General features: G+C 43.4%; 1 protein-coding gene across 15 annotated transcripts in view; it reads right to left on the bottom strand.

The window, feature by feature from the left end:
* TENM4 (teneurin transmembrane protein 4) overlaps nucleotides 1-25,969 on the bottom strand; it is a 927,633-nt gene that overhangs the window by 15,938 nt on the left and 885,726 nt on the right. For all 15 annotated transcript variants that reach the window (XM_071432902.1, XM_071432903.1, XM_071432904.1 and 12 more), the window contains 4 exons: nucleotides 18,539-18,711; nucleotides 14,799-15,034; nucleotides 8,331-8,627; nucleotides 5,525-7,139 (listed from right to left, as the gene is read on the bottom strand). In XM_071432902.1, the coding sequence (XP_071289003.1) occupies nucleotides 5,525-7,139; nucleotides 8,331-8,627; nucleotides 14,799-15,034; nucleotides 18,539-18,711 (2,321 nt within the window). The remainder of the gene's footprint in view (nucleotides 1-5,524; nucleotides 7,140-8,330; nucleotides 8,628-14,798; nucleotides 15,035-18,538; nucleotides 18,712-25,969) is intronic.

Here is a 25,969-nt window from a genome sequence, read left to right as displayed (position 1 = left end):
AGAAACGTTGGCAGTGAGCAAATGGCCCAAATCAAAGCCAACTTCATGTCTGTCCTTCATCAGCAGAAACCAAGCACTGTTTGAAGGTGTGCAGAAGTACAGCAACAGCAACACACTTGGAGGCTGAGATGCTCCAGCCAACTGGGAAGTGTTATCCACTCCTACAGCTCGGAACACCTCAGCCCCAATACTTCTCTCCCTGAGGACTCAAAGGGCCTGTAGGCTGATGACTAAATTTAGAACTGTGTACCAGAATACCAGGACATCCAGGATGGACAGCTCAGGCATTTAGCTGGTGCTCACAGAAGAGGCTCTGGACATATACACTGCTTTTTCCATGGATTTCCACCTCAGTCCAGAGCTTCCTGGCATCTTTCATAAGAAGCTGCAGTTTGAGTATTATACCAGTGTAAAGTCACATCATCTTTTACAGTGGTATTTGTAATTAGACTTCATACTACCTGCAAGGTACATTATAGTGAAAATAAGTGTACAAACACGAGAGGTATCTTGCTTGGGTACTTTTTACAAACACCTTTAAAAAAGTCCATGAATGGTGAGAAAACTGTGGCTACCAGTGATAAATTATTGTCTTATACAGACAAGGGACCATTAGCACTAAAGGGAATGTGATGGAAAACCAGCCATTTGGAACATCATTCCTGCATTTACTTGCCAGTAGATTACAAAGTCTTTCTTGATTTTTGATTGCACAGCTATTAAAAATGGCAGGTGAAAGTTAATCTGCTGGAGGAAAAAATTATGAGGCTAGGTAACTCCTAGATCTGCTTGGGATTAGCATCACTCCCTCCCTTAACTTCAGAGCATTTGATGAGCACACCTTGTTTGCCTTCACTTAGCTCCAGAGAACACACCTGCTACAATCCCTGAGCAATATGGTGTGGATTTGGCACACAATAGCAATTGCAAGGCAAAAAATTGTATGAAGGGGAAGTTTAACTAATATTAGCTCCCAGGAGTCTTAAGTGTCTGGATGTAACTGGAATTTTCTTGGTGATTGCTCTGCTTCAAGCTGGAAGTGTAAAGGCTTGAATTTCATTTTGCTAAGCTCAATAAGCATTGTTGAAACCATCTGAAGACAGAAAAAAAATTAAATAATAAAATATGCATCTTTGAATATTTTTTCTTTATTCCCATGAGGCTAAATTAATGTTTTGAAGAACTGGTTGGAAAAGAAATTATGGATGCAAGTGGCAAATAATGCCGTTCCAGATGACTGGAGAATCAGGAGCCAAACAAACACACTATCTGTTGCTTGTTTTCCTACAGGCCAAAATGTTGCGATTGGGCAGATGTCCAAAAAGCCCTTGCGACAATCCATGTGGAAGAGGGAGGATTTCTGTAATAAAAACACTTCTGTTCACTCAATGTACAGATTGTTTTTGGAGTGTCTTTGAAACAGAGAGGCTGGGGGGGTATGAGAGAAATGAAAAGGCTCATTTGATTATTTTGTTGCCTAGTGCTAAGACAGCCTGCCTCCAAATCCTTCTTATCTCAAATGAAGAGCTTTGATGTACATATTGTGGACCAGGTGGTCAGGAGAACAAAGTAAAACAGTGAAGGTCAGCATTGGTGCAGGAATCATTCCCCAAGCACTTGAAAAATGCTAGAAGAATACAGAGCATAGATGGTGAACTGTTGAAAAATATGTAACATGTCTGGAAATATCCAATACAGGGTTTTTTTTTAATACTTCTCAGAAAACTGACTTCCAAAACATTTACAACAGGAATTTGTTCTTTTCTGGGAGAGGTGTTGGAATACCCAGAACAAAAAACCACCAAAACAAACAACCTGAAACCATGAGAGGAAGGTGTGGAGCTGAGAAAACAGAGGGGAAAATACTAATTTGCCAGGAGGCAGTGACAACTTTTTTGACAGAAAAGTACATTTCACATCACAGAGGTTTTTTTCAGCTACAGTAACCCTGCCAACACATTTCACAGTAAATTCATTTGAGGGCAAAGAAAAAGAGTGCTTAATGCAGACACATGTAATGGAAATGTCAGTTCAATCCATCAGGATTGCTGAAGCTGGCAGCAAAGCTCTGTGCCATGAAGTGTACAATCACTAAAATATTCATGTTTAACAATGGGCCTCTCAAAACATAAATACCTGCTTCTCCTGCTCTCCCCTCCACATACCTTCAATTTCCTCAAGCTCAGAGACCTCATCACTGTGGACCAAAGCATGTGCTGGTCACCCATGTCCTGAGCACTGGGCTCCCCTAAGGACAAACAGGTCCCAATTGGGGAATGGAGGGACAGAGAGGTGTTCCTTGTGTCCAGATCTGGGCAGATTTGGTTGTGATGACAAGGACAGTCTTACCATGGGTCCTGTCCACAAGGTGCCTGAAAGCCTGAGCAAAAAGTGTTGGTGCAGCAGCCTCATGTCACAGCACTCATCCCATAGCATGGCCTGATTCTTCCATGCACTGGGGGAGGAGAAACTTGAAAAATGTATTTGGGCTCTGTATTCTTGAAAAACTAAAAATAGAACATATAAGGCCATGGAAAAAAATCATTTGCTGCATATAAAATATTAGTGTATCAGTTTTTGACATCTTGATTTTACTGTCAGAGTTGTGTGGGAAGCTGTGCACCTGTTCTAAGACAGGGCTAGAAAAAAATATTCTGTCCCTTCTTAAATTGAGTAGGAAAACAAAAATCTGTTAATATGCCACAAAGCAACAGTTCAAAAACTAGATCTGTTCAGACCAAAATTTCCAATTAACTTCTGATTTAAACTCCATGTTGATTTTGTTTCCTTATTTTTCTTTTCCAGTTTTCAATCACTAGTTTACACTTGAAAAAGCTGAAAATCCAAAATCTAATTTTGTTTAGGGACATTCTGGAATTTGTCATTTAGACAATTTTGAAAGCTGTTTATGCTTCTCCTGAGAAATCTCTCAAGCTCAACCCTCCCCCATAAACAAATTCAGTTTTGACAAATAAGCATTTTCTGGTAGGAAAAGTAATCTTGAGGTATTCCCTCCCAGCCTTTATTATCAGAGTGAGTGCAACATACAGGAACTTAGCCTGCATCTTTTGACATATTTTACTTCCCTCGTGGCATCATCTTCTCAGCTCTGGAGAAAACAACTTTTCATGAAAAAAACCCATGATCTAATCCTTATGATTATTGCAGAAGAACCTGAAAGCACAAATCCTAATGGCTAGAAAAACAAGCAGGATATATAACCCAAGATTTTTACTTTGTAACATTTATTTGCTATTAAGCAGATCTTGTAACTCAGGGGAATGCAATTATTGTTGAAATATTAATTTGGGAAGGTTGTGATAGATGCAGCAGGAGCATTTAAAAATTTCTATCTCCTTAAGAAGTATGCACACTTGATGTGTGATTGTGGCACTTGGCTTTTCAATGCGAATTATCTAGAAAAGAGTCCCACCAAAAAGTCTTCTCAAACTTCTCAAACTCTCCTCATTGCTACCACTACTGCACACAGTATGAAACTACGTTTGAGCCTAGAGAAAGGGGATAAAACAAAGCTGGCTGGAGATAAACCTGGGGTCAGCACACCAATGGTAGGGGGACAATTTGCTAGTGAGGTCCTTCAGGTTGCCATCTCAGTACAGGCAGGGAATGGCAGCAAACATTCAAGTGTGATCAGATGGCCAAGAAGGCCAGTGCCATCCTGGGCAGTATCAACAATGGTGTGGCCAGCATGACCAGGGCATTGATTGTCCCCCTGTACAAGGCACTGGTGAGGCACACCTTGAATCCTGTTCAGTTTTGGCCCCTTACTACAAGAAGGAAATGGAGGTGCTGGAGTGTGCCCAGAGAAGGGCAGTGGAGCTGAGGAAGGGTCTGAAGCACAAGTCTGATGAGGAGCAGCTGAGGGAGCTGGGGGTGTTTAGCCTGGAGAAAAGGAGGCTCAGGGGGGACCTTATCGCTCCTACAACTGCCTGAAACAAGGCTGGAGTATATGGTGGGAGCTGCTCTGCTCTCCCAGGTAACAAGGAATAGGACAAGAGGAAACAACCTCAAGTTGCACCAGGACAGGTTTAGATTGGGTTTTAGGAAACATTTCTTCACAAAATGGGTTGTCAAGGTCTGGAAGAGGCTGCCCAGGGCAGTGGTGGAGACACCATCCGAGAAGGGATTGAAAAGACATGTAGTTGAAGGACTTAGGAACACTGTTTAGTGGTGGAAGTGGTAGTGCTGGGTTAATAGCTGGACTTTATAATTTTAGGGTCTTTTCCAAACTAAATGATTCTATGTATATAGGAAGGCCATTTAACATACAAAAGGATTTTCTGTAAAAATACCCCAGAGCTCATATTACAGCAATTTTACAAAGTTTCAGGGGAAGCAGTTCAGAGATTGCATCAAGCTTTGGGGTAGCTGTGCCCCAAAATCTGTCCTCTAAGTCTAAAGCACCTTATTTTCTTGACTTTTTGTAGATACTGTTGATTCTGCAAGGCTGATTAACTTTGAGCTACATAGCTAGTAGTGTAGTAGTCATATAGACACTCTGAAATGGCTGACTGTAATAAAAGGTTTGAATTGCTTTGCCATTCTGCTGAAACAATTCTGTATGCCATTTGTTTAGTTGCAAATAAATTTCTAGGCAAAACTGTGTAAACAGAGCTGCCCCTCTAAAAAGAGAAAGGTTATCAGGACATTAATTGGTAGCTAAACTTCAGATATCTGAGGGGACAAAAACCTGTAAGGAAAATAAAAAGAACAAACACCTAAGAAGAGAAAGGAAACAGGCTTGGGAATTACAATCTCAATCTATGCTAATGAATTAAACATGCCCCTTACATGGGGGTCCAACTGGCATTCTAAAACTTATGTCCATTAATTAAAGAATGGAAAACCTCATGGTGATCAGGACACTGAGAGAGGAATGACCTATTGTACTGGTTTTGGTGAGGATAAATTTCTTTATAGTAGCTGGTGCAGGGCTGTGTGTTGGATTTGTTCTGGAAAGTGTTGGTAACACAGGGATGGTTTTGCTACTGCTGAGTAGTGCCCACACAGAGCCAAGGCCTTTTCTGCTCCTCACCCCACCCCACCAGAGAGGGGGCTGGGGGTGCACAAGGAGCTGGGAGGGGACACAGCCAGACAGCTGGCCCTGACTGACCCAAAGGATATCCCAGACCATATGGTGTCATGTAAAGCTGGGGAGGAAGAAGGAAGGAGAGGATGTTTGGAGTGATGGTGTTTGTCTTCCCAAGCCACTCTTTTGTGGGATGGAGCCCTGCTGTCCTGGGGATGGCTGCCTGTTGATGGGAAGTAGAGAATGAATTCCTGGCTCTGCTTTTCTTGTACAAGCAGCTTTTGCTTTTCCTATTAAACTGTCTTTATCTCAATCTCTGTGTATGGGTTTTCTCACTTTTTCAGTTCCCCATCCCACCTGGGAGGAGTGACCGAGTGGCTGTGGTGTGGGGCTTAGTTCCACCTGGCGTTAGACTGTGACACCTATTTACCGACGGCAAGCTTGTAAAAATGTTTATTAATTTAAATGTCTTACCTGTCATGTAACATTTGATATCCTGAGAATTGCTAATGGGGTTGTTGTTTTTGAACATATACAGGTTGAAAGGCATTATGTTATTGCTACTCAGATGCTTCCACATATCATGGTCTGGACTTGTCCAGCGACCCGCTAGCACATCGTAGTCTCTCCGGCCCATGTGGATGAGCTTCGTGAGGGGGTCATACAGTCCTCCATGGTAGCCAATGATGATCTGGAAGTTGGGATTAGTGTCCATATAGATCTCCCCATACGCTGTGTACAGTATCTGCTTGATCATTAAGCCAGTCCCACTGAAGACAGCCAAAGGAGTGCCAATGTTATCGCAGGCTATGTAGAATTCATCGCCGCTGCTGAGCTCCATCGCAAAGAGGTGGCCTTGGAGGTCATAGTACAGGGAGGTGATTTCAGAGCTTGAGTGGTTGTACAAGTGGGTGACCTTGGTTGGGTTGGTCAGATCTGCGTAGAAGAACTGCAAGTGATGGCCATGGCTGGTTTTGCTGGAGACTCTCCTTCCTAGGCCATCATAGCGGTACTTCACACTCCACCCACTTGCTTTATTGTAGGCTTTGATGAGCAGGCCAGCTGAATTGTACTCAAAAATATCATTGCCCCTTTGCTTCAGGAAGCCATCTTCATCCATTTTGTACTGCACATCCCCCAGTCTAGTAATCCTATCCCTGAGGTCATACCTGAGTGGTGTAAGGCGGGCACTATTCCCTGGACTCAACAGATGGAGGTTTCCATTTAGGTCATAGCTGTAACGCCAGAGAGGTTTGTCATTGATAGACACAGTCTGCAACTGGCCATCAGCATCATATTCATATGAGTAACGAGTTGTGTTTGCGTAAGGGCCAACCTTCAGCTCTTTCTTAACCACTCTCCCCATGTTGTCGTACTGCACAGTCATCCAGTACATGAGAGACCGGAATATCTCATACTGGACCTCCTTCATCCTGCCATAGGCATCAAAATGTTTAGTGTGGGTCATGACAGCAGTGGTGATAATCTGGTTGATATCGTAGTAGATGACCCCGAATTTACCGAATTGCTCAGTTTTGCCTGACACGTCATCGTACCTGTAGAGATCGATAGGCAAAGGTGTCTCGTTGATGACCGCTTGCATGCTGGTCACCCGGAAGCTGTTGTCATAATTGTAGTCAAAGCGTGCATTCACCATGCCCTCCTCAGTGAAGCGGAAAATCTGTCGGTCAATGAGGGGCCCTATCTGTCTGTACCTGATTGTGCAGGTGAACCCTTCATTCTGCAGGTTTATGGTCTTCAGCATGCCCGCAGTTTCGTCATACGTGAAACTGATCTTTGTGGTATCGTAGAGCATCTCGGCTAACTTGGACAGCTTCCCATACTTGTAGATGACACGTCTCCCTGTGCCCAAGTACAAAGTGTGGAGGAGCTGCTCATCCTCTGTGAAATCCTGAATTACTGAGGCATTGCCTTCTGGTGGCCGGTAGATGTTCCTGTAGTAACCAATGGAACGAATGGTTTCCAAAGTCTGACGGGCAACATTGGGCATGGTCACTGAGGACAACCGGTCATTCTTGTCAAACTCAAAGATGTACTGTCTCTGGCTGTGAAGGAGCAGCACCATGGACTGGATGGAAAGAAGAAAAGTATAGATTATATCCCTGTTTTTCCAGCAAAATTATACTCTCACAAAACCTGTAAGATTCCTCAGTCCAAAGAGCAGGGCAAGTAGGACAAATCTCTGTGTCCATAGAATTCAACAGTGAAAGGTAAGGAGCTGTGCATGGCACATCAAGTATCCTCAAACAGGAGTGGGTCAGTGGAAGAAGCAGTTAATGCAGTGAGGAAAGTCCAAGTTCAGAATGCTCAGTTTTTTAAATCACTACCCAATAGCTGTCTTACCAAAGTGCCAATATCCTTTGAAAGCTAACTAAATAAGACTGGTAGAGCTACTTAAACGATGCTTGAAAAGGTATCCCCCAACACCTTCCAATGATGAATTAATTCATTGTATCAACCCATCTTCTATTATCCTCTTCCTCCAAACTTCTGCCTGCATACTTATTTGTTCTGGGATTTTTTTTTTGCATATAACAAACAATCCACATAGATTGTATAACACAAGGAATAAGTCAATACTTCTTCCCTTTTAAAAGATATGGCACAGCTACAGTTTCCTTAAACTGTTTTAGGGAAACAAAAAAATTCCAAAAACCAGGAATAAAAAATTCCAGTCCCAGCTATATAATACATGGAGCTGCAGGTAATTGGGCAGTGTAATGCTGAATGGTAATACCTAGAAAATATAAGTTCCATGCTAACCTACAGAGTGAAGGCCCCAGGAAACACTGCAAAGTGTGCTACAAGTATGGCTGAATTAATGCCTCACTTATTAATTATTATGTATTTTTGTAAGTAGAAACCGACCACTTGAAGAAGGCAGGATGTCAGACTCTATAGGTTGTTTTCATATGCAAAATCCTACTGGAAATTGCTACAGCTCACTCTGCTGACTTTATCTGAGCATATTTTATTGCAATGCAATAAAAAAAGACTGTGCTTAAAAAATCACATGTCAAAGCTTCACTGTTCACATGCTCTCAGCATGACTGGGAAAAAAACATCTCTGACAATTTTCAACTGCTCTGTGGTGGTCTGGCATGAAAGCCACTTTGTGCACCTTAGTGGGACAGAAGAGGAGGACTGGACCGTAAGGACCAGCAATTAGCTGAGGTGAAGGAGTGCAGCTGTACTGTGTCAAAGGAGAAAACCCATGTGCCTCAAATGCACCATCTCTGAGTGGTAAGACCATTCTTACCTTCTCCAAGTAGGTGTAGCTCCATGATTTACCATCAGCAAAGATTCTGGAGGTAATTCTGCCAGACTGATCGTACTCCATCCTTTCTGACATTGTGCCCCTCTGAATCCCTGCAATGTGTCCTCCTGGGGAATAGGTGACATTGACCCCGTTCAGTCTGCTGCTGGGTGACCAGAGACTGGGCCTCCCTGCCTGGTCGTAGAGGATGCGGAGCGTGAACTTGCGGTGGTCATCATAGATTTTCTCAGTCCTTGTCACACGATCAAAGTCAAGGGACAGCAGGTTTCTGTTGTGAACCTACAGGAAAAAGAGGGAGAATCAGGAATGGGAAACCATGTAAGTTAGAAAGACTAGCCTTGTTTCACCAAATACCTCTTTCCATTGCACTGCAGAGTATCCAGCTGTTGATTGCTACTGGATAAGACACACTTTTTAAAGCAAAGAGTTATCCTAACGTTGCTTTAAATTGACTTCAGTGAGGAGAGAGGCAGAAGTATGGCAATTTTGAAACACTATAGTGAAGGAATATTGCTCATATCCCAAATCTAGATTTAGGACTGCTACAGCAGATGTGACTTACAGAAGACAGAATGACAACTTATTGCAAGGAATATTTCCAAGATATTCTACTTATCAAACCTTGAAGACTGAGTCTTGCTTTCATGCATATCAGAAAACACTTGTAGAAAAGAGATGGATGTTGTGCCACCATAGCAGAAATCAATGGTTTTCTGTGAGTTTTTGAACATAATGCAGGCATTGGAGGTTAAGCATTTCTCCTGAGATGAAATGTGGAGGCTTTAACCACTGTAGATGTTACAAAGACCAAGAGCTTTCCTGTAAGAGCTGGACCTTTAACTTCAGTGTCCTGGGGTTATTCAGAGTGGCATAATTATACTCTGATCTTTGGAAATACAGAGGCACTCGAGGTAAGCAAAGGTATCTACTTCAAAGGCAAGAGCAGGAATACATTTCTACTCAGGGATTGCAGTGCACATCAATACAAAAAGGAGGTGATAATACAACTCATGTTTAGCCATGTGTGCAAGGAGACTTACAAAACCACATCACCACAGTAGCAAAGTACTGGTTTGAAAGCAAGGAAGAAAACCAGTATACCCAGTAAGAGCTTGCCAGTGAAGACAGCTCTTTCTCCATCCCACCACTTCCAAACCTCTTTCAGCTAGTGAACATCTTTCTGCTGGAAGGGTGTAGGTTCTTCTTGGATGAATCTCAAACTCCAAAAAGCTGACTTGGTTTTCAGTTCCCTTTGCAGCTATTCAGCTACAGTCAGAGTTTGCTGCTTGCTATGAAGTTTTCAGATCCAGTTAAAAACAGTGCCCTATCCTGCTCTGGGTAACAGTGACACTCCTGACTGAAGTCTTCAAAAACATGCAGATGTCGCACTTGAGGACATGGTTTGGTGGGGAATATGGTGGTGGTCCTTATTTTAGTTTGACATGTAGGACTTTGTACGGCTGGACTTGCAAGAGAAAGGATGGGGTTGAAACAACAAAGGGGTTTCTCAGCCCTGAAGAATAGGAGAGGGAAAGTCTTGCATGGGCAGACATCTATGCGGAAGCCTAGAGAACGGGGACACCAGAAAGACAGAATTCAGAAAAAGGTATCACAGGAGCTGGGGAGAGAAGGAATTGTTGCCATGATGTAAGTGTGAGGATGATGTAAGAGGCAAGTGCAACAACAATTTTCAATTTATGGATAACAATGATAAAAGGTGCATATGACTGCAGGGTTTAAGAAACTCTGTAGAAAGGTAGACAATGCTCTAATTAAATATGTGTGATATAGAGCGTAAATGTGCAATGGGAGAGAAGAAATCAGTCACTATAACAGGGAAGCTGGAAAATAATTAAAAAGGTATCAAAACTCTTAAGTACAGATGCACATGAGTAACTAAGAGGAATTTGGTATCTCCTAGGCACTTCCTGCCATAGAGAGAGAAACACGAGAAGCAATTCCTTGCAAAAAAAGAAAGGCAAAGCAGGAAGTAATAGCATCTCTGCCTCCCATATATTCACAGAGCAGCTCCATCCTGGCAGCTGCAGCTTCTTCTGCTTCAGGTCTTTGCCAAGAAAGCTGGGAAGAGCTCTTCTAGGGCTGGAACAGTCATCCAGGCTGAATGAGGTCTTCCTGAGAAGTATGTTAGCAGCAGTGCCATTCACTGGGCTGGAAGGGCCAAACAGCAGGTCCCTGGATAGCTCTTTAAGCTCAGTCCAAATGTCTGTATCCTCTGACTGGTGCCATAAATTGTTCCACTCTCCCTATGCTCTGGCAAGCAATGTCTGTGTGGCTAGTTGGAACCAATCTCGCTTTTCCTGTATTTTATTTTTTAATGATTTGTTTTCTTCTGCTCTCTTGATGTACTGTCTCTTTTATCTGTGAAGTGCTGCAGTGCAAACAGTAACCCCTCAAGGCGATGAGCAAAGTGAACCCTACCCTGCTAGTAGCCTCTGAAGAGGGTCTAAATCTTTTTCATACTTGTTCAAGGGCATGCCTTGTATAGAAGTGAATTTTCTGCAGAAGAAGTGACAGGGCTGCAGGCTGCAGTCCAATAACTGTGTTTTATGGTGAGCAGCTAAATAAGGTGCCATCCTCCATCCCAGACCTTATTCTGGAATGGAGTCTGAAAACCTCCTGCAAAAAGATTTTGCCCCTCAGAGTGTTTGACAAGGCTCGTGATCAGCACAGGATCAAGACAGGGTAAATTTAAATCCACAGTTCACAGTGGATTTGACATCCCTTTAAAATCTGTGAGGCACTAAATTTAACCCCTAACTCATGTTCCACAGTACTTTATTCAATCCCTTAGCTTCCTCTGCAGAAAAAAGAGCATAAACACACCACTATCTCTGATTTCTCCAATGCTTTCTTTGGCACTCCTTTAGCTTAAATGATAATTAAACAATGTGCATTGATCTCCCTGGGAACACTAGAGTACAAAAAGGGAGAGGATTCTCATGAAAACAGCCTGGCAACCTTCAGCAGAGGAGGGCACAAAATGCTCCTGCAGTGAGGACTCCAGGTGCCAGCGACATCCATGTGATGAACGGCTGCCTACAAAGGAACTTCCCTAGCAAACTGCTAAAACTGTTGGAGTGGCCATAGCTAGACCTCAATGTCTTGCAGAAATTGTGGAGATCATCCTGGATCATCTTTACTAGTCAGCATAACAGGAATGGTTAGCACCATATCCCCTTCTGGTCATGTTAGCTGTGGGGATTTCTGGGATACTAGGTCTTGATGCCACCATAACCTGCTGCCAAGGTCTTGGGAAAAAAAGTGATTTATGACAGGAGTTACCATACCAGGTTAAATAAATAAAAGAACTGAGCCAGCAACTCTGTCTCTTTTTGCTGTCCTATTTGCTCTATTGCCAGAGATTATTTTACATCCTTCTTTATTGAAAAACTCAAGTTTGTTTAATAAAAAACAAAAAAACAAAACAAAACAAAAAAAAACAAAAAAAAAAAAAAAAAGAAAAAGGAGGAGTCCTGCTCCTTGAAGCAGGATTTACTTAATTCTCTTATCTCTCTCTGCAAATGAAGTCTTTGCTGCTGTTGGCCAGGGACAGGTGGAATTCATAGCCAGCCAATCTGCAGACATATCTCACTGCTGGGTGGGTGGATAGAGAATCACAACTTTTCATGGGGTGTGTGGGACAGAAAAAGTGAAAGGGGCTGCTTTAACATATTTGTGATGCTTTACAGCTGCCTGGCCAAGTACAGAGCCAGGTCAGCACCGACGGAACAGGGAAAAAGGTGTCAGGGTTGTCCCCTTTCCCTTCATCCGTGCAGAAGTCCCTGCTGTGTGCCTTATCCATGCAATAAAGAACTGTGTATTGTGTTATTTCCTAGGGAGGATCAGGAAGGCAGCTCTGGAAGTGGCCTCATTGTGCTGGGGGCTGGCTGAGCTCATGGCAACAGGCTGCCAGTCCGCAAGCACACCACAGGAGGAAGAGGCACAGCCCATAAAAAGTGGATCCTTGTGATGACAGCAGCAAGGATCACTCTTTTACAGTGTCCAGATCCTGTTGTCCTCACTTTGAAGGCTTCATGAAATGATGCTGGAGCCTCTTTGGGATATTCTTTCCCCATGAAGCACTATGCCATTGCTGCTGCCTCATGCAAGCAGTGGGGTGAGGGGAGTGCGAAAGTAGTAACTTAGTCACATATAGCAGAAAATGGTAACATTTCCCAAAATCAACAAAAACGTTGAATTTAACTTTCCTAAGTTTCTCTCCTGCCAGGGAAAGCAGCAATTACTGGTGTGAGGGGAGAGGGGAACATCACCCAGAGAGTATGTTAAATGTTGTGCAATCCCCAGGGAGGCAATTAGCACCTTGCAGGTTTTTGTATAAGGGGTGCAGATGCTGCCATGCATGCACAGACACAGAGCTTAAAACATCTAGTACACCCTCAACAACTCTGAACCCCTGAACACAGCCATAACTAAGTCCTTTGACCATGTAAGATGCACTTCTGATTCACCAGAAGGGTCCTGATAGGATCAAAATGTGAATAAATGTTGGCAGATTTATAGGGATACCAGCAACTAGCCTGAAAATTCATTTTGCAAGTGTTTTTCCAACTGTAGTACAATATAAAATACAGACATATTCTGTGTTTGAATCTACTACAAAAATTTTGGGAGATAAAAACTGATATGGGCAGCTAAGCTGTGGTTAAATGAGTGGAAACTGTTTTGAACACCAAATAGCTGTGACCCAGCTGCAGATTTCAGAAGGCCCTCTCTTTTCAGAAAAAGACCTTTCTGAAAATTTCATCAGTTATTAAAATGAAATATAAAATAAAATAAAATAAAATAAAATAAAATAAAATAAACCCCCCAGGACAAACCCAACAAAAAAGCATGGTGACAACTGATCTGCAGATACACAGAAGTTCACACTGAAAGAGCAGCTTCAGCTTTCATTACTGTTTGCATTTTTTCTTCTGGTAACAAAATATGAGGCTATCAATGCATGGGGAAAAAAAACAGAGGCTGGGGTAGAGAGATTGAAGAGAAAGACTTGACAAGTGTGAGCGAGGAGAGACAGGAAAAATCACACCAAAGTGGCAGGGGTCATACAGCAGGGAATAGGGAGAGGTGAAGAGCAAGGACTGGGAAACACATATCCTGAAACCAGAGCATTGATATTTACTGCCAAGTTTAAGTGTGAATAAATAGCTGCAGTCCTTTTGCTGGGGTGGCATTACACAGCACTAAGCATTTTTCTCAGAGGGTCTGAATTTGCCAGGTGCTGAGCAGCTTCCCAGGAACCGTTCATCAGCCTGTGACTCTGAGACTAGCAAGGTACAGGGTGAGTGCACAGGACTTGCTATTACAAGTTCCCAGCTTTGCCAGCAGTTAACAGATGAATTACAGCTTATAGGGCAAGATCTTTAAACAGCCCTGACAAGTATGAGGTGCATTGTGCGGAACAATGTTTTCAAAACACATCAGTCTCAAGCACGGAAAGGTCTAGGCACTCCTGGAGGGAGAGTACTGTCAGGCTGGAGCTGCTTGTAACACTTCAGGGAACAATAGCAATTGTGGTGCAATGCCTTGTGAGCCCAGTTCTTCAACAGGTTCAAAAGACTAGCAATTTCAGGAATCCAGAGTTTTTTCTGAGGTTTCCCAATGAACAGTATTCACAGAATCATTGAATGGCTTGGGTAGGAGGGGGCCTCAAAGATCTAATTCCAACCTCCCTGCCATGGGCACAGACACCTTCCATTAGACCAGGTTGCTCAGAGCCCCATCCAACCTGGCCTTGAACACTTGGGTGGTCTGTGCCAGTGTCTCATCACCCTCACAGAAAAGAATTTCTTCCTAATACCTAATCCAAACCATCTTTTTTTTCAGTTTGAATTCATTCCCCCTTGCCCGATAACTCTATGCCCTTGCCCTAAGCTCCTCTTCAGCTTTCTTGGAGCCCCTCTAGGTAATGGAAGGTGCTCTAAGGTGTCCCTGGAGCCTTCTCTTCTTCAGACTAAACAGCCCCAGCTCTCTCAGCCTGTCCTGATATGCTTAGAAGGCTTTCAGTCTTCTGCTCTATGACTACCAGCAGCACAGGTAGAAAACACCTGCACTAACTGGTCTGGTATTTTATAGTTACAACTGTCCCTGGTTTGCTTGAACAGCCTGAGATGATGGCTAAACCTGTGGTGTCTGATGGGAGGTCACACATTCCCAGTGATGCAGAGGACAGGTTGGGAGATCAGCAGCACCACCTTTGATGGCTAAGGGAACATCAGCACATAAGGAGGCATAATGATATACTACAGTCATAAAGGTTATGTCACTGAGGATAAACAGACAATTCCCTGTCCTGCAGCTCCATCCCTCTTGCAGACAATACAGATCATACCCATCCCTTTCTGCCACGAGACTGGGCACTGATGAGATGGGAAGGGGAGGCCAAAAGTGCTCGTGGTTCTCACTTACCCTCAGCCGACGTCCAAAGACGGTGACCTGCCCTCTCGCTTGCTCCTTCCTCTGCCTCCACTCCACAAGATTGAGGCCATTGTCGATGGGCAGGGTGACATTCCTCTTCCCCACCGTGGGGTTGACGGTGCCAGCCAGCAGATGTGGCTCGGTCTGCAGGGCCACCTCCATGCCATTGGCGAGCATCAGTCTGAGGGAGCCATCAGCACCAATGTAGTAGCTGTTTCGGACTTGGTCTGAAGACAGAAAAGAGTTCTTTGCTGAACTTTGGTGATACAGCTCCAGCTCTTTGTTTGCTCCCTCACCTAGGCTGCATGAGCATTTCGGATGGTTGTAACCAAACACACTCTGTTACTCACAGTCCCACTCAATGGGAGCAAAACATCAAGTCCATCAGGGAAAGTAAACACGGATAATTGTTTTTTCATTCTGATGAGATTCGGCACCTCATATTCTTGCAGAAAGCCTTGCACAGGTTAAAAAAGTGAAAAAAATGTGCAGTCCTTACCAAAGGATGCAGGTTCAAACCTCTTCCTCTAGGCTAAAACACTGTGGTGAGGTATTTGTATTAAATCAGTTTGACTGAAAACTTTCCATGCTTTTATATCCTAAAGATCCTAATTTCACAACAGTATATGAGAACTTGGGGCCACCTACTTTCCTCAGCTCATTCACTGTCTCACAAGTGACAGGAAATTGCACAGCAAGTTAATGCTAACCAGTTCCCCACACAACAGCCAAATCCTTTCCCTTGAGAAAGCTTTCAGGAGGCAACTGAAGTCCTCATGTTTGGAGAGAAAGCAGAAGCATTAAGCTCCCACACGACTCTATACATCTGGCCTCCACTAGCTCATGAAAGATCGGATTTTGAGGCCAGTATTTGGGAATTCAGGAGTTGAACAGAAGAGCAATCTCTTTTCTACATCCTTCAGGAATCAGGCAGGCTGAAAGCTCATCCTTTGAATCTCCAGCCGGCATTTATCTCTGCAGAGAGTAGCTCATGAAGTGTAAGAAAGCATGAGACTTTAAAGCAGAATAGCTTTAAAACATATTATACAAACACTGCCTTATCTGAAGCTCTTCAAAAGCTGGAAAATATTACCATTTCTGTCTCTCAGGCTGCCATAAACTCTTAATTGTGAATAAAAACACCCATTGAAAATTCCCATTAAGGGTCTTTCCTTTCTGAGGCAAGCTGGGTTTTGTTCACAAGTTGCTCTGCCATAGCTCAGCAGGAAACAAGATCACAGTGAAATTACCATTTCTTGTCCTCAAGAAATAGATCGGCAAAGAGCACAGTTTGGTGTAGTTAGGGAAGAAAACATGACACCAACTGGTCCTTTTTTATGTGGGTCTCATCCTGCTCCTGTGGTAGCCAGCTGGAGTTCTGCCACAGAGACCTCAGCAGAACCATCACTCAACTTTACACAGCAGTGATAACGAAACCACTGGGGCACAGGATTTTGCCAAAAAACATACAGCAGTGATCCATAATGCAGATCCAAGTGTTTTAGCTCTACCACTGAGTATGTAAGTTGATGGTCTTTGACACAGACTCCAGCCAGATCAAACCCCCTCCATGCTTGAGTCTGCAAATGGAGAGAAGGGCCAGCAAGTTGGCTGCCACACCTTTCTTAGATGCGTGGTTTGATGCTAAAATACAAGGAGATGGGCTTTAAATCAAATCAGTGAAAGATTCCTGAACAGTGAATATATTCCTCTCTCTTTTTTCCTTCACCAGGAAGCAGAGGAAAGCTTGAAGGTTTACATGAAATTAATCAGACACATGATGTTCTCTTCGTGTTACATAAGCACCACAGAAGGGTTATTGTCACCAGTGCTCTGGTACAGTGTGGGGAATGTAAATCCTCTACTTTCAAAATTTTCCCAAGAGAAGACTCTTCCCTGGCTCTGGAAGGCATTTCTCAAGGGCTACATGAAATCCATGGGCCGTTGAATGCTGTATTTTAGACTGCTTTGGCTCTAGGGCACTACTGCCCTACTTTGGTTTGAACAAATGCTCTTTTTGTCACTAGTCCAGAAGACAAAATCCCACTGGAATGTTGATGTGCCTGTTGTAGAAGCTCCTAAATCCATCCTACAGGAATTTGCAATCTTCTGAAAATGCCTTCTCAGATCTCACCTGTTCACAGTGTGATCCATATTTCCTGAAAGCTTCACCAAGAATTTGGTTCACCAACCCACCTCTTCTGCAACATTATCCAGATCTTTGTTTTAAGTGAGTTTCTTCAGATGCAAACAGTTTCATAATTCTATACTTCTGAAGATAGTTAAGCTGTTTGTAATTCTGCATGTCCTAATGGCCAGAATGTCCCTGTGCTGGAGGGCAGGACAATGACAGAATTGACTGTGGCACCATTATGTAACTGTGCCTTCAGTGCTGAGTGAATAAATCACACCACAGTCAATTTTGTCACTAAAAGGCCCCCAACAGTGGGCTCCATTGCTTAATTAGGCTCTTCAGGTGAAGCCAACCTCATGTCTGTGCTGTTGCCACACATCTTAATGTGAGTGAGTGAGATGGGGTGGGGTAGGTTGCATCTGTCTAGCAGTAAAGAATAAGAAAGTCATTGTGTTTCCCTACAGGAATATGGGGACAGCTTGAGGGGGCTGGAACCCTCTCAGCTGTCCTCTCCAGAAGGGTAAAAACAGTGTTTCAGGCTTTCAGGTTTTTAGTTTTCAGGCTTTTCATAGCAGGTACCTTCTTGTAGGAAAGGTTAATGTTGTTACAGGGAAGGGGAAAGAAATTGTATCCCAGAGATGTGGGAATAAATGTCATTCTGGAACATGCTTTCCCCACTTGGAGCAGTTTGTTCCTCACAAGGAGAAAAAATGTTTCACACCCCACTGTAATCAGTCACAGCCAGAGTGAATGAGATCTGGGGAGTAAAGAAAGCAGAGTCTGAAAGTTCCTTCCCTTTCCCCAAGCCCCAGAGAACAGGTGTGATCGCTCATCCTGATCCCAAAGAGGCTTCAGCTTTCAGACCCTGGAGATCCAGGCTGGCACTGTGCAGTACAGGTTCTGCCAGTACCAGCATGTCAGCACAGTGCTCCCCTGCTATTTATTCCTTTTATTTCCCACTTAATTCCCTTTTCCTCCACCTAATCAGTCCTCTGCTTCCCACCTTCCTACCACAGGCACAACCATGCTCATTTCCCACAGCCATAAACTGGTCCCACCAGTCCTACCCCACCTGTCCACTTCTCCTTTGTACCTCTCCACACTACCTTTTAGTTCAAATACAGACCTTTTGGGCACAGGGACGGTCATTTTTCTGGATACTTCCTTGTGAATGTTTGAAACACCAGTGAACAAAGAATCAGATCTCCAGCAACCAGCTGGAAGCCTGTTCCAGAAGGATAGCAACTGTTAAGTCAGAAGCCATTAAGAGACTGAAGCAAAGGGGTTGGCTGGAAGTGTGGCTTGATTTATGCAACCCTTTTAGTTACTACAATAATGGTAATGATGATGGAGGACTGTGCTGCATGAGCCTGCATGGCAAGGGGACTGACTGAGAATGGAGCAGAAAAACAGCTGCAGAGCATCCACTGTGCTAGGGAACGAGGCTAAGTAGGTGTGTGTGTCTGTACCAGCATGTGGGGAGCTCTGGTGCACTGAGAATGCAGGTGATTTTTGGCACTGGGATTATCAAGACGATGCCTGTTTCCTGATCCATTGTGTGCAGCCTGGTCAGGAAAGGAATGGTGGCCCAACCCACCTTGGAGCAGGGTGTAGAAGGCCCCTGATGCTGACAAATTGGTTGTTATTGTAACATCATCCTTGCTGGAGGTTTCCACCTGAACGTGCACGGAGCTGTCGGTGTCGCTGCGGAAGCTGCTCACTTGCCCAGTAGGGAAGGTCACGTTGGTCAGGCGGCCAAAGCTGTCGTATCTGAAAGAGAGAATGTAATGAAGTCAACAGCATCAACAGAGGATGAATTATCCTATAAAGTAGAGATCAATTCTTCAACTCATCATCCAGATTCTTCAGAGAGAAAAATGCACTGTCACTCTTTTAGACAGTCTTGATTTTTTTTGTCCTCATGAGAAGAAAATCACAGCTTTTAGCTGAAGAAATTGAAGTAAAGAATAGAAAAATACTAAATATATATTAGCTTGTACTTTAACAATATTTTTCCAACACTCCTCACACCTGCACTATGCTTCTTGTTTAAAAGAGTAACTTTATTTCCCATCTCCTATGCTGTGGCTTGCAGAAAAGCCTTTGCATCCTGTCTAGCAGAACTAGGAATTTCTGAAGCTCACCAACTGATTTGTCTGGTTGTGTCCTGAGCTCAGCAATTTATTTTAATTTTTTTTTCCTATCTAATTTTAAAAAGCTATATATTAAAGTAGCAGCAAGGGACCAGATTGGCCACATCAGATAGAGAATTTTCTTTGTGAATGTGGTGTGGAGTCCTGAGCACAGATGAACCCCCGTGTCTACCTTTTACTGTTCCTAAGACCATATGGAAGGACTGATTTAAAAGTGTAAAAAAGCAGACAAGTTTTCACCCCTACTGTGTCCTTGGCCTTTCCAATGAGGAATCAACATAAGCACCATCTGGGAAGGTTTCTGTGATGTGGACACCTGTGTGCCAGGGCCCAGGTAAAATAAGCTTCATACACGCAGGCCCCACAACAGTTAACAAGCTGGGGGAGTTATTTTTTGGTAAAAAGAAAAACAGACACATGTGTCTAGGGCTCTCCTGAGTTAAGGGAGCAAACACCTCATTATGCCTCCCATCTGTGGCATTACAAAAAGTTTCACAGACCCAAAAGGCTGGCAAGGGACCTTTGCAATGAGGTTATTGTAGCTGAAATGGAGAGCAATAGGGAGCTCTACTGGCTAATCTGTGAAGGGCTGTTGAACCTTCTAATGAGAAGGACCTTCAGGGAAGGGGTATTTAAATAGTTAGTGTGAAACAAAAAAATTCCAGCAAATCAATCAGGGATAAATGTTTGGCTTTTTTCAAGTCCTGCCCACAACTCTTTTAAGAATGATTTATATGAAACTAAGTAGATCATATTATGAAAATTTATCACTTGGGGATGCAAAGTAAATGGTGGGCACCCTAACAATGGGTGTTCTGAAGAGGATTATAATAAATTGCTTATTGTGTCTACTGAGGATGTGACAGAAAGTAAATGAAAACAATGAAAATTCAGATTAGAAGCTGCAGAACATTTTCAAGGCCCATGGTTGCTCCAAGCAGAGGAACAGATGGAGCACTGGAAACCCCACTGTCCAACTCTTTTAAGAATAAGTTAGAGAAATGTCTTAGAGGGGATCTGGATACAGATGATCAGACCTTGGAGGGAGCAGATGGTTGAGGAGCTCTTGATGCTTTTTTTGGGACTACTCTGAACTACGGAATAAGAAAATACACCCCATCTAATAACAAAACCCAGAAACAAACAAAAAAAATATCCAAATAGAAGAGGGGAGTGGAGGGGAAAGGGGGGTGTGGGGGGAAGGCAGGGCAGGGTAGGGCAAGGCAGGGCAAGGCAATGACAAGGTACTCTTGAACTGTAGCTGATGAGAGACCCATCAGCAGTCACTAGACTGGCTCTGCACTATACAGAAAAAAATTTGTCTCCTCTTCCACTCTCATTTTTCCAGATTCGAACACAGTGCTGGTTTGAATCACGATTCGCTTTTGAAATATGGTGGCAGTGATTTAATGTGAGGAAAGGCTGATTGAAAAGATGATTTTTGCCCAAGTTTAATGCTTGGGTTATAGTGACTAAGTGGGTGACCTCATTGCAAATCTCTGCATCCCTCAGGTTTGGACACATCATCACATGAGGCTTTTCTTGCCCACTGAGCAGAAGGGGAGGCACAAGGATAGAAGAAAGTATTTGCCCTCCACAGTAAGCCTCTCAGTCATGGATTATCCAAGCCTTGCCCCTCCTCTCAGATATCCTGGCAATCAATGAGCCACTTGTAAAATGGAAAAGAAAGAAGAAAAAAAACCCCAAAACAAGACAAGGCTGAAAACAGGACTGCATTGCAGGAGTTTGGCAGAGATCAGTTAAAGCTTTTCCAAGCAGCTAACAGCACACAGCCTGGATGTGAGCTGCATCTCCATGCAAGAGCCAGAACTAAAGTGCTCCCAGTACCAAACAATTTACTCCAGATTTGTGGCTGCCCTGTTTGCACTGAGACAAATGTGTTTTGCTTGTACTGTCTCCAGTCACCTGCACATCTCCTCCTAAACCAGCATGTGAATCTTAAACAGAAAAACATCACAGGCAGTCTCTTTACCCCATCTGCTGATACAAGACACAAGGGATATGATTTAGTCTTTCCTCTGAGCAGAGAAAACATTGTTATCACTGAAGGTGTGTTGTGTAACACCCCACATTCCTTCTACCACAACATCAATAGTCCTAGATATACAAATCAGTCTGAACTGTAAGGGTAGAATCAAGTTTGAAAACATTCTGGAATTTCAGTAAGATGAATCTGAATTTGGCATCTCTGACTTGGTGGATTAGTAGGTGTGAGGGATTTATTTCTATTCCCTCATTTAGATTTTAAAAGTCCTAAAAGTAAGCCTGATTCACCTCCTGAAAATAATGTCACAAATCTAGATGTGTTCCACTGAAGTCCAACGGGTGAGTTTGGTGTAACAGGTGTATAAAAGGAAGCAGGTCTGCAGGTTAGGGAAATAAGGAGTGCAAAAGGCAGGATGCAGGCAGAGAGCTTGTTCATGTAATAAGTGCTGAGTCAATGTCCTGTGAGTCACAGGTTTTTATCCTAATTGAATGGCACTCAGAAAAATGCTGAGAGTGAGCACAAAACCTTTACTCCATGCAAGTCCTACTTATGTGCTCCCAAGAAAGCCTCAAAACCCTGTGGATACTCAGTTTAACAGCCCCCAGCAGCAGCAGACAGCCAACTCTTTCTATTCATCAAATCATGGAAATACAAATTGGTTTGGGGTGAAAGGGACCTTACAGATCACCGTGTTTCATGCACCTCACCATGGGCCAGGACACCTTCCACAAGATCACACTGCTCTGAGCCCTATCCAGCCAGGCCTTGAACACACCCAGAGCTGGGGCAGCCAGATCTCCTCTGGGCAACCTGTGCCAGTGCCTCATCACACTCACAGTAAAGAATTTCTTCCTATCATCTACTCTAAAACCTACCCTCATTCAGTTTAAAGCCATTCTCCCTGGTCTTAATGCAGGATGCTCTTACTAAAAGGCAAGTAGTGCCTTTTTATATAATATTATGTAGTGTAAAAGAAATATTATTTTACATAGTATTTCTGTAGTGCCTTTTTAGTAATATTTTTATAATATTCCTGGACCTCAAACTTCTAGCACCCTCACAAATGGTTCTCCACCTCTGCTGGGCAAATAAATCATATTTGCAAATATGCAACTGGAGAAATCTGCCAGTAACCTTTCCTTGTGCAAATTAGGTTAAAATGGCAAGAAAAAAAAGAATGAAAAAGTGTGATGGCACTTAGACCTCTGTGCACACGTTCTTCTTGTGAAGTCAAAATGACTACGTACAATGCACTTAATTTACATGGATACATTTTTACAGGTGTACAAAACTCACAGTACTTCACCAAAAGCAAGGACTTCCATTTGGGACTTTGGATCCTGAGAAGCAAGGCTCCTTTTGGACCAGAACAGTCTGGAATGATCTGCTGGAACTGGTTTAAGATGTCTGCAGAAGTACATTAGACTTTTGGCACATCCTTAGTCACCCCATTAACCTCCTTCAGAAGGAACAAGGACCACCTGTGTTTTCTGCATGTTCAGGAGCTGCTGCACCTCTCTGCCCAACAGACAGACAGGAACCTGCCAAGGACTGGCTTTGGGGGGACAGCTTACTGATTTGCAGCTGCAAGGAGATCCTGCCTTACAAAGGAAGAAAAATGAGAAGGTAGAACAATTACACTGATCCCATTTTTATTATTAATTTTAACTGGTGACAGATGAAGTGTAAAATGCTCACGTCCAGACTAAGGCTCCTTTTAGCACTGTGGTGGCAACGCAAATGGAGGTGTGGGAAGCCCATTAGCATGAACACACAGAGTGTTTTCTTCTTGGCAAGCAGTTCTTTTTCTCTTTTCTGTTTTTATTCCGAACTGGAGCATTTTCCCCCTTTTTCCTGATTTAGCTCACACAACACATACCTGTCACATACCCACAGTCTCCCAGGAATGTGCAGACTTTCACATCCTAGAGATAATATGCTTGACAGTTGAATGTGCTGGTTCCTTCCACCTTTGCTTTCATCCCTATAAAGGCCCTTTCAGGGCACAACTCAGCTTGGAGAGGAAGGCCAAGCGACTGGCTCTTAGGTAGCTGCAGGTGTGCCCTGGTATTTGCAGTAACATAAATCTCTCCTAGTCACCTCATTTTGCAGCTAAGCTGCCTAGCCTGTTTCCACAGCATCAGGATTTAGGGCTGGGCCAGTTTTCATCACAGCCTAAGACTTCTGTGTTCTCCAAATGCTCTGAAAGCCCCAGAATTAAGGAAATACTGAAGCATGGGAGTGCACACAGCAGCCACTTGGAGCAATGAATCCATCACCTGCTAACACAGCTGCTGCCTCCCATTCAAACCTGCTGCAAAGCCTCAGCACTTACAATTACAGTGGCAATTATTAGGCCAGCAAAGGAATCCGTTACCATCCATTCCCAATTGGAAACGTACTTAGCTAAGGTTCAATGCACAGAATTAAAATGGTATTTGGTGCTTATGAGGTCTAATTGTTGGCTTGTAAACATTCAGAGCTTTCATTTATCACATTACCATTGTGTAGAGACCTGGACCTAGGGAATTAAAGGGCATCTTTAGTACCATCTATTCAGAAATCAATTTCTTGCCTGAGTTTTTGCATTTCCTCATTTTAGCCTCTTCACATTTCATCAGCCTTTTAAAACACAAGTCAAATAGATCAGAAAAAACCTCACTATAATAATATTGCATTTAGTGCCAAAGTGTCTAAATGGACCTTGCAAACTATATTTCGCATGTGATTATACCAACGTGCACCCAGTGCCTCTTAACAAGCTCGCCTCATCCCAGTTTTTCAAACAACATTAAACACAACATTAAAAATAAATCTATAACAGACAAACTGATAATATTCAAAAATGCATGAAGGCAAGTCCTCTCCCTAATGACCAAAGACCAGGTTGTGGTCACAGTCTACTGAATTTTCTGACTGCCCAAGAAAGAAGAGGAAGATCTCTTTCTAGCTTTATGATAGTCATAATTCCCTTGGTTCTCAACTAAACTTTGCTATCAGGCATGCATTTCAGGGCAGGGCAGTAGCTCAAAATGTGACCTCATGACTTACTGAGGGTACTGGAGAACTGCTATTTTATCATGGCACCTAGTGGAGCTTCACTGCAATTTTGTCAGAGGAACAATAACGAGAATCTCATCATTTTATCATGTAGAAATTGTGGAACAAGTGGAACCAAGAAATCTTCCTAAAAGAGGAGGGAGGAAAAAAAGCCAAAGGTGTTTCTCATACTCCAGTCTCCTGCAGGAGTAGAACAAAACCCTCACTTGAACTACACTAAATCAAATCCTGTAGAACTCTGTGTATGATCTGATAAATCACAGTCACACAGACCAGGGCACTGCCTTTGGCACTAAAAGCTGTGGGTGCTGGGGTGGGACCTCTGCTGAGCCCTGGGGGTCACTGGGAAACCATTCAAGATCCTCCTGCATGCTCAGTCCAGCTGGCTCCTACCTTCCATCCATTACAGTGTGTGAGGTTTGGCAGAGTTTGGTTCTCTGTAAAACAGCCTCCAGTGTTACGGGGTCAAAACTCCCCTTACCACTCCTCTGAAGATCTGGCTCCATGAGATCCTTTGCCCTCCAGACAACTATGAGCCACTTCTTGGGTAGTCTGTGAAAAGGTTTTGAATTTCTGGGCTTGGCTGGAGCAATGTGTAAGTGTTTGAGTCTGTACAGGAGGAGGCGACCTTCAAAACTAATTGGACACACACAGGACCTAAGTAAAAGAGCCTCATCTGGGCTAAATAATGCATAGAAGGTTTGACTTTGGCTCAGAGGGAAATTGAGTTAATGTACAGTGATAACATCTCAGTGAACTAATCAAGATAATTGCCATATTCTTGATTTTAACAAATCCATTAATAAGAATTTCCGGATTCTGAAGCAGACAAACAGCAACTGCTAAGAAACTTTGTAAAGGCTGGTAGCAATTTTTTCAGGTCAAGTTAAAAAGCAGAAACAACAAAGCAGCAAGTAGTCACACAGCATCCTTTGTCTTTTACTGGAAGAGTGGAACAAGAAGTCATTTCCCTGGCTCAGTTTCCAGATCAACTTCCTTTGCTGCTGATTATCACTGTTACTGTCACCAGTTCAATGGGAAGAGAAGTCTTTAATCCAGTTACTGGACAAGCTGAGCTGCATTGCATTAACTGACAGCTAATGTCAAGCCCACTGCAGGGGCAGGAAAGGTCTATATAATGCTAAAACCCTCAAAGTAGTCATAGATAGGTCTTTGGAGACAGGCTAATTATTGTGAGGAGCTAAGTTTCACTCAAACAAAAGGGGAAACTGCACACCATTATACATTGAGTCTTACTCAGAGCTAAACCTGATAAAACAGGATTTTTAGAGCAGGCTTGGGTGTAGGATGTGTGAAAGGAAGAGCTGTAAGTGCTGTGAGTGAGACTGCCATTCTCTGAAGCCAGCACCAGTCTCTTTCCCCACAGAAAGGCAGGGACAATGTGCCAGTCCAGCATGAAGCCTTGGAGGACCTGGATTCCCTGGTGTGCCCTGAAGACAGACCTCCAGTACTGCACCAGTACATCCTTCCTCCTTCCCTCCTTTGCAGAGTCACGCCAATGTGCCCACATGTTAGAGCTCTTTGCAGCCTTATGGTAAAGGTTAAGAAATGGCCTGGTAAGAACAGCACCTGGAGGAGAACCAGAGACACTGGCTATGTTGGCTGGAACTAGATGATCTTGAAGGTCCCTTCCAACCCAAGCCATACTATGATACTGTGATTCCATGATGAACACGTAGTGATGCCACTCTCACAACACCACTGCTCTGCCATGCTAGGTTTCTGATTTATGGTCCTTTGTAGACAGCCAGGTGAAAGGTAAATCTTTTGAGGATGTTCTTCATGG

The sequence above is a fragment of the Agelaius tricolor genome, unplaced genomic scaffold (genome assembly GCF_023055355.1).
Source record: "Agelaius tricolor isolate 1412-34295 unplaced genomic scaffold, bAgeTri1.0.p SCAF_9, whole genome shotgun sequence".
NCBI classification, from domain to species: Eukaryota; Metazoa; Chordata; class Aves; order Passeriformes; family Icteridae; genus Agelaius; species Agelaius tricolor.
Note: the sequence above shows the minus strand (reverse complement) of the source record. Positions and strands in the feature narration are given on the sequence as shown.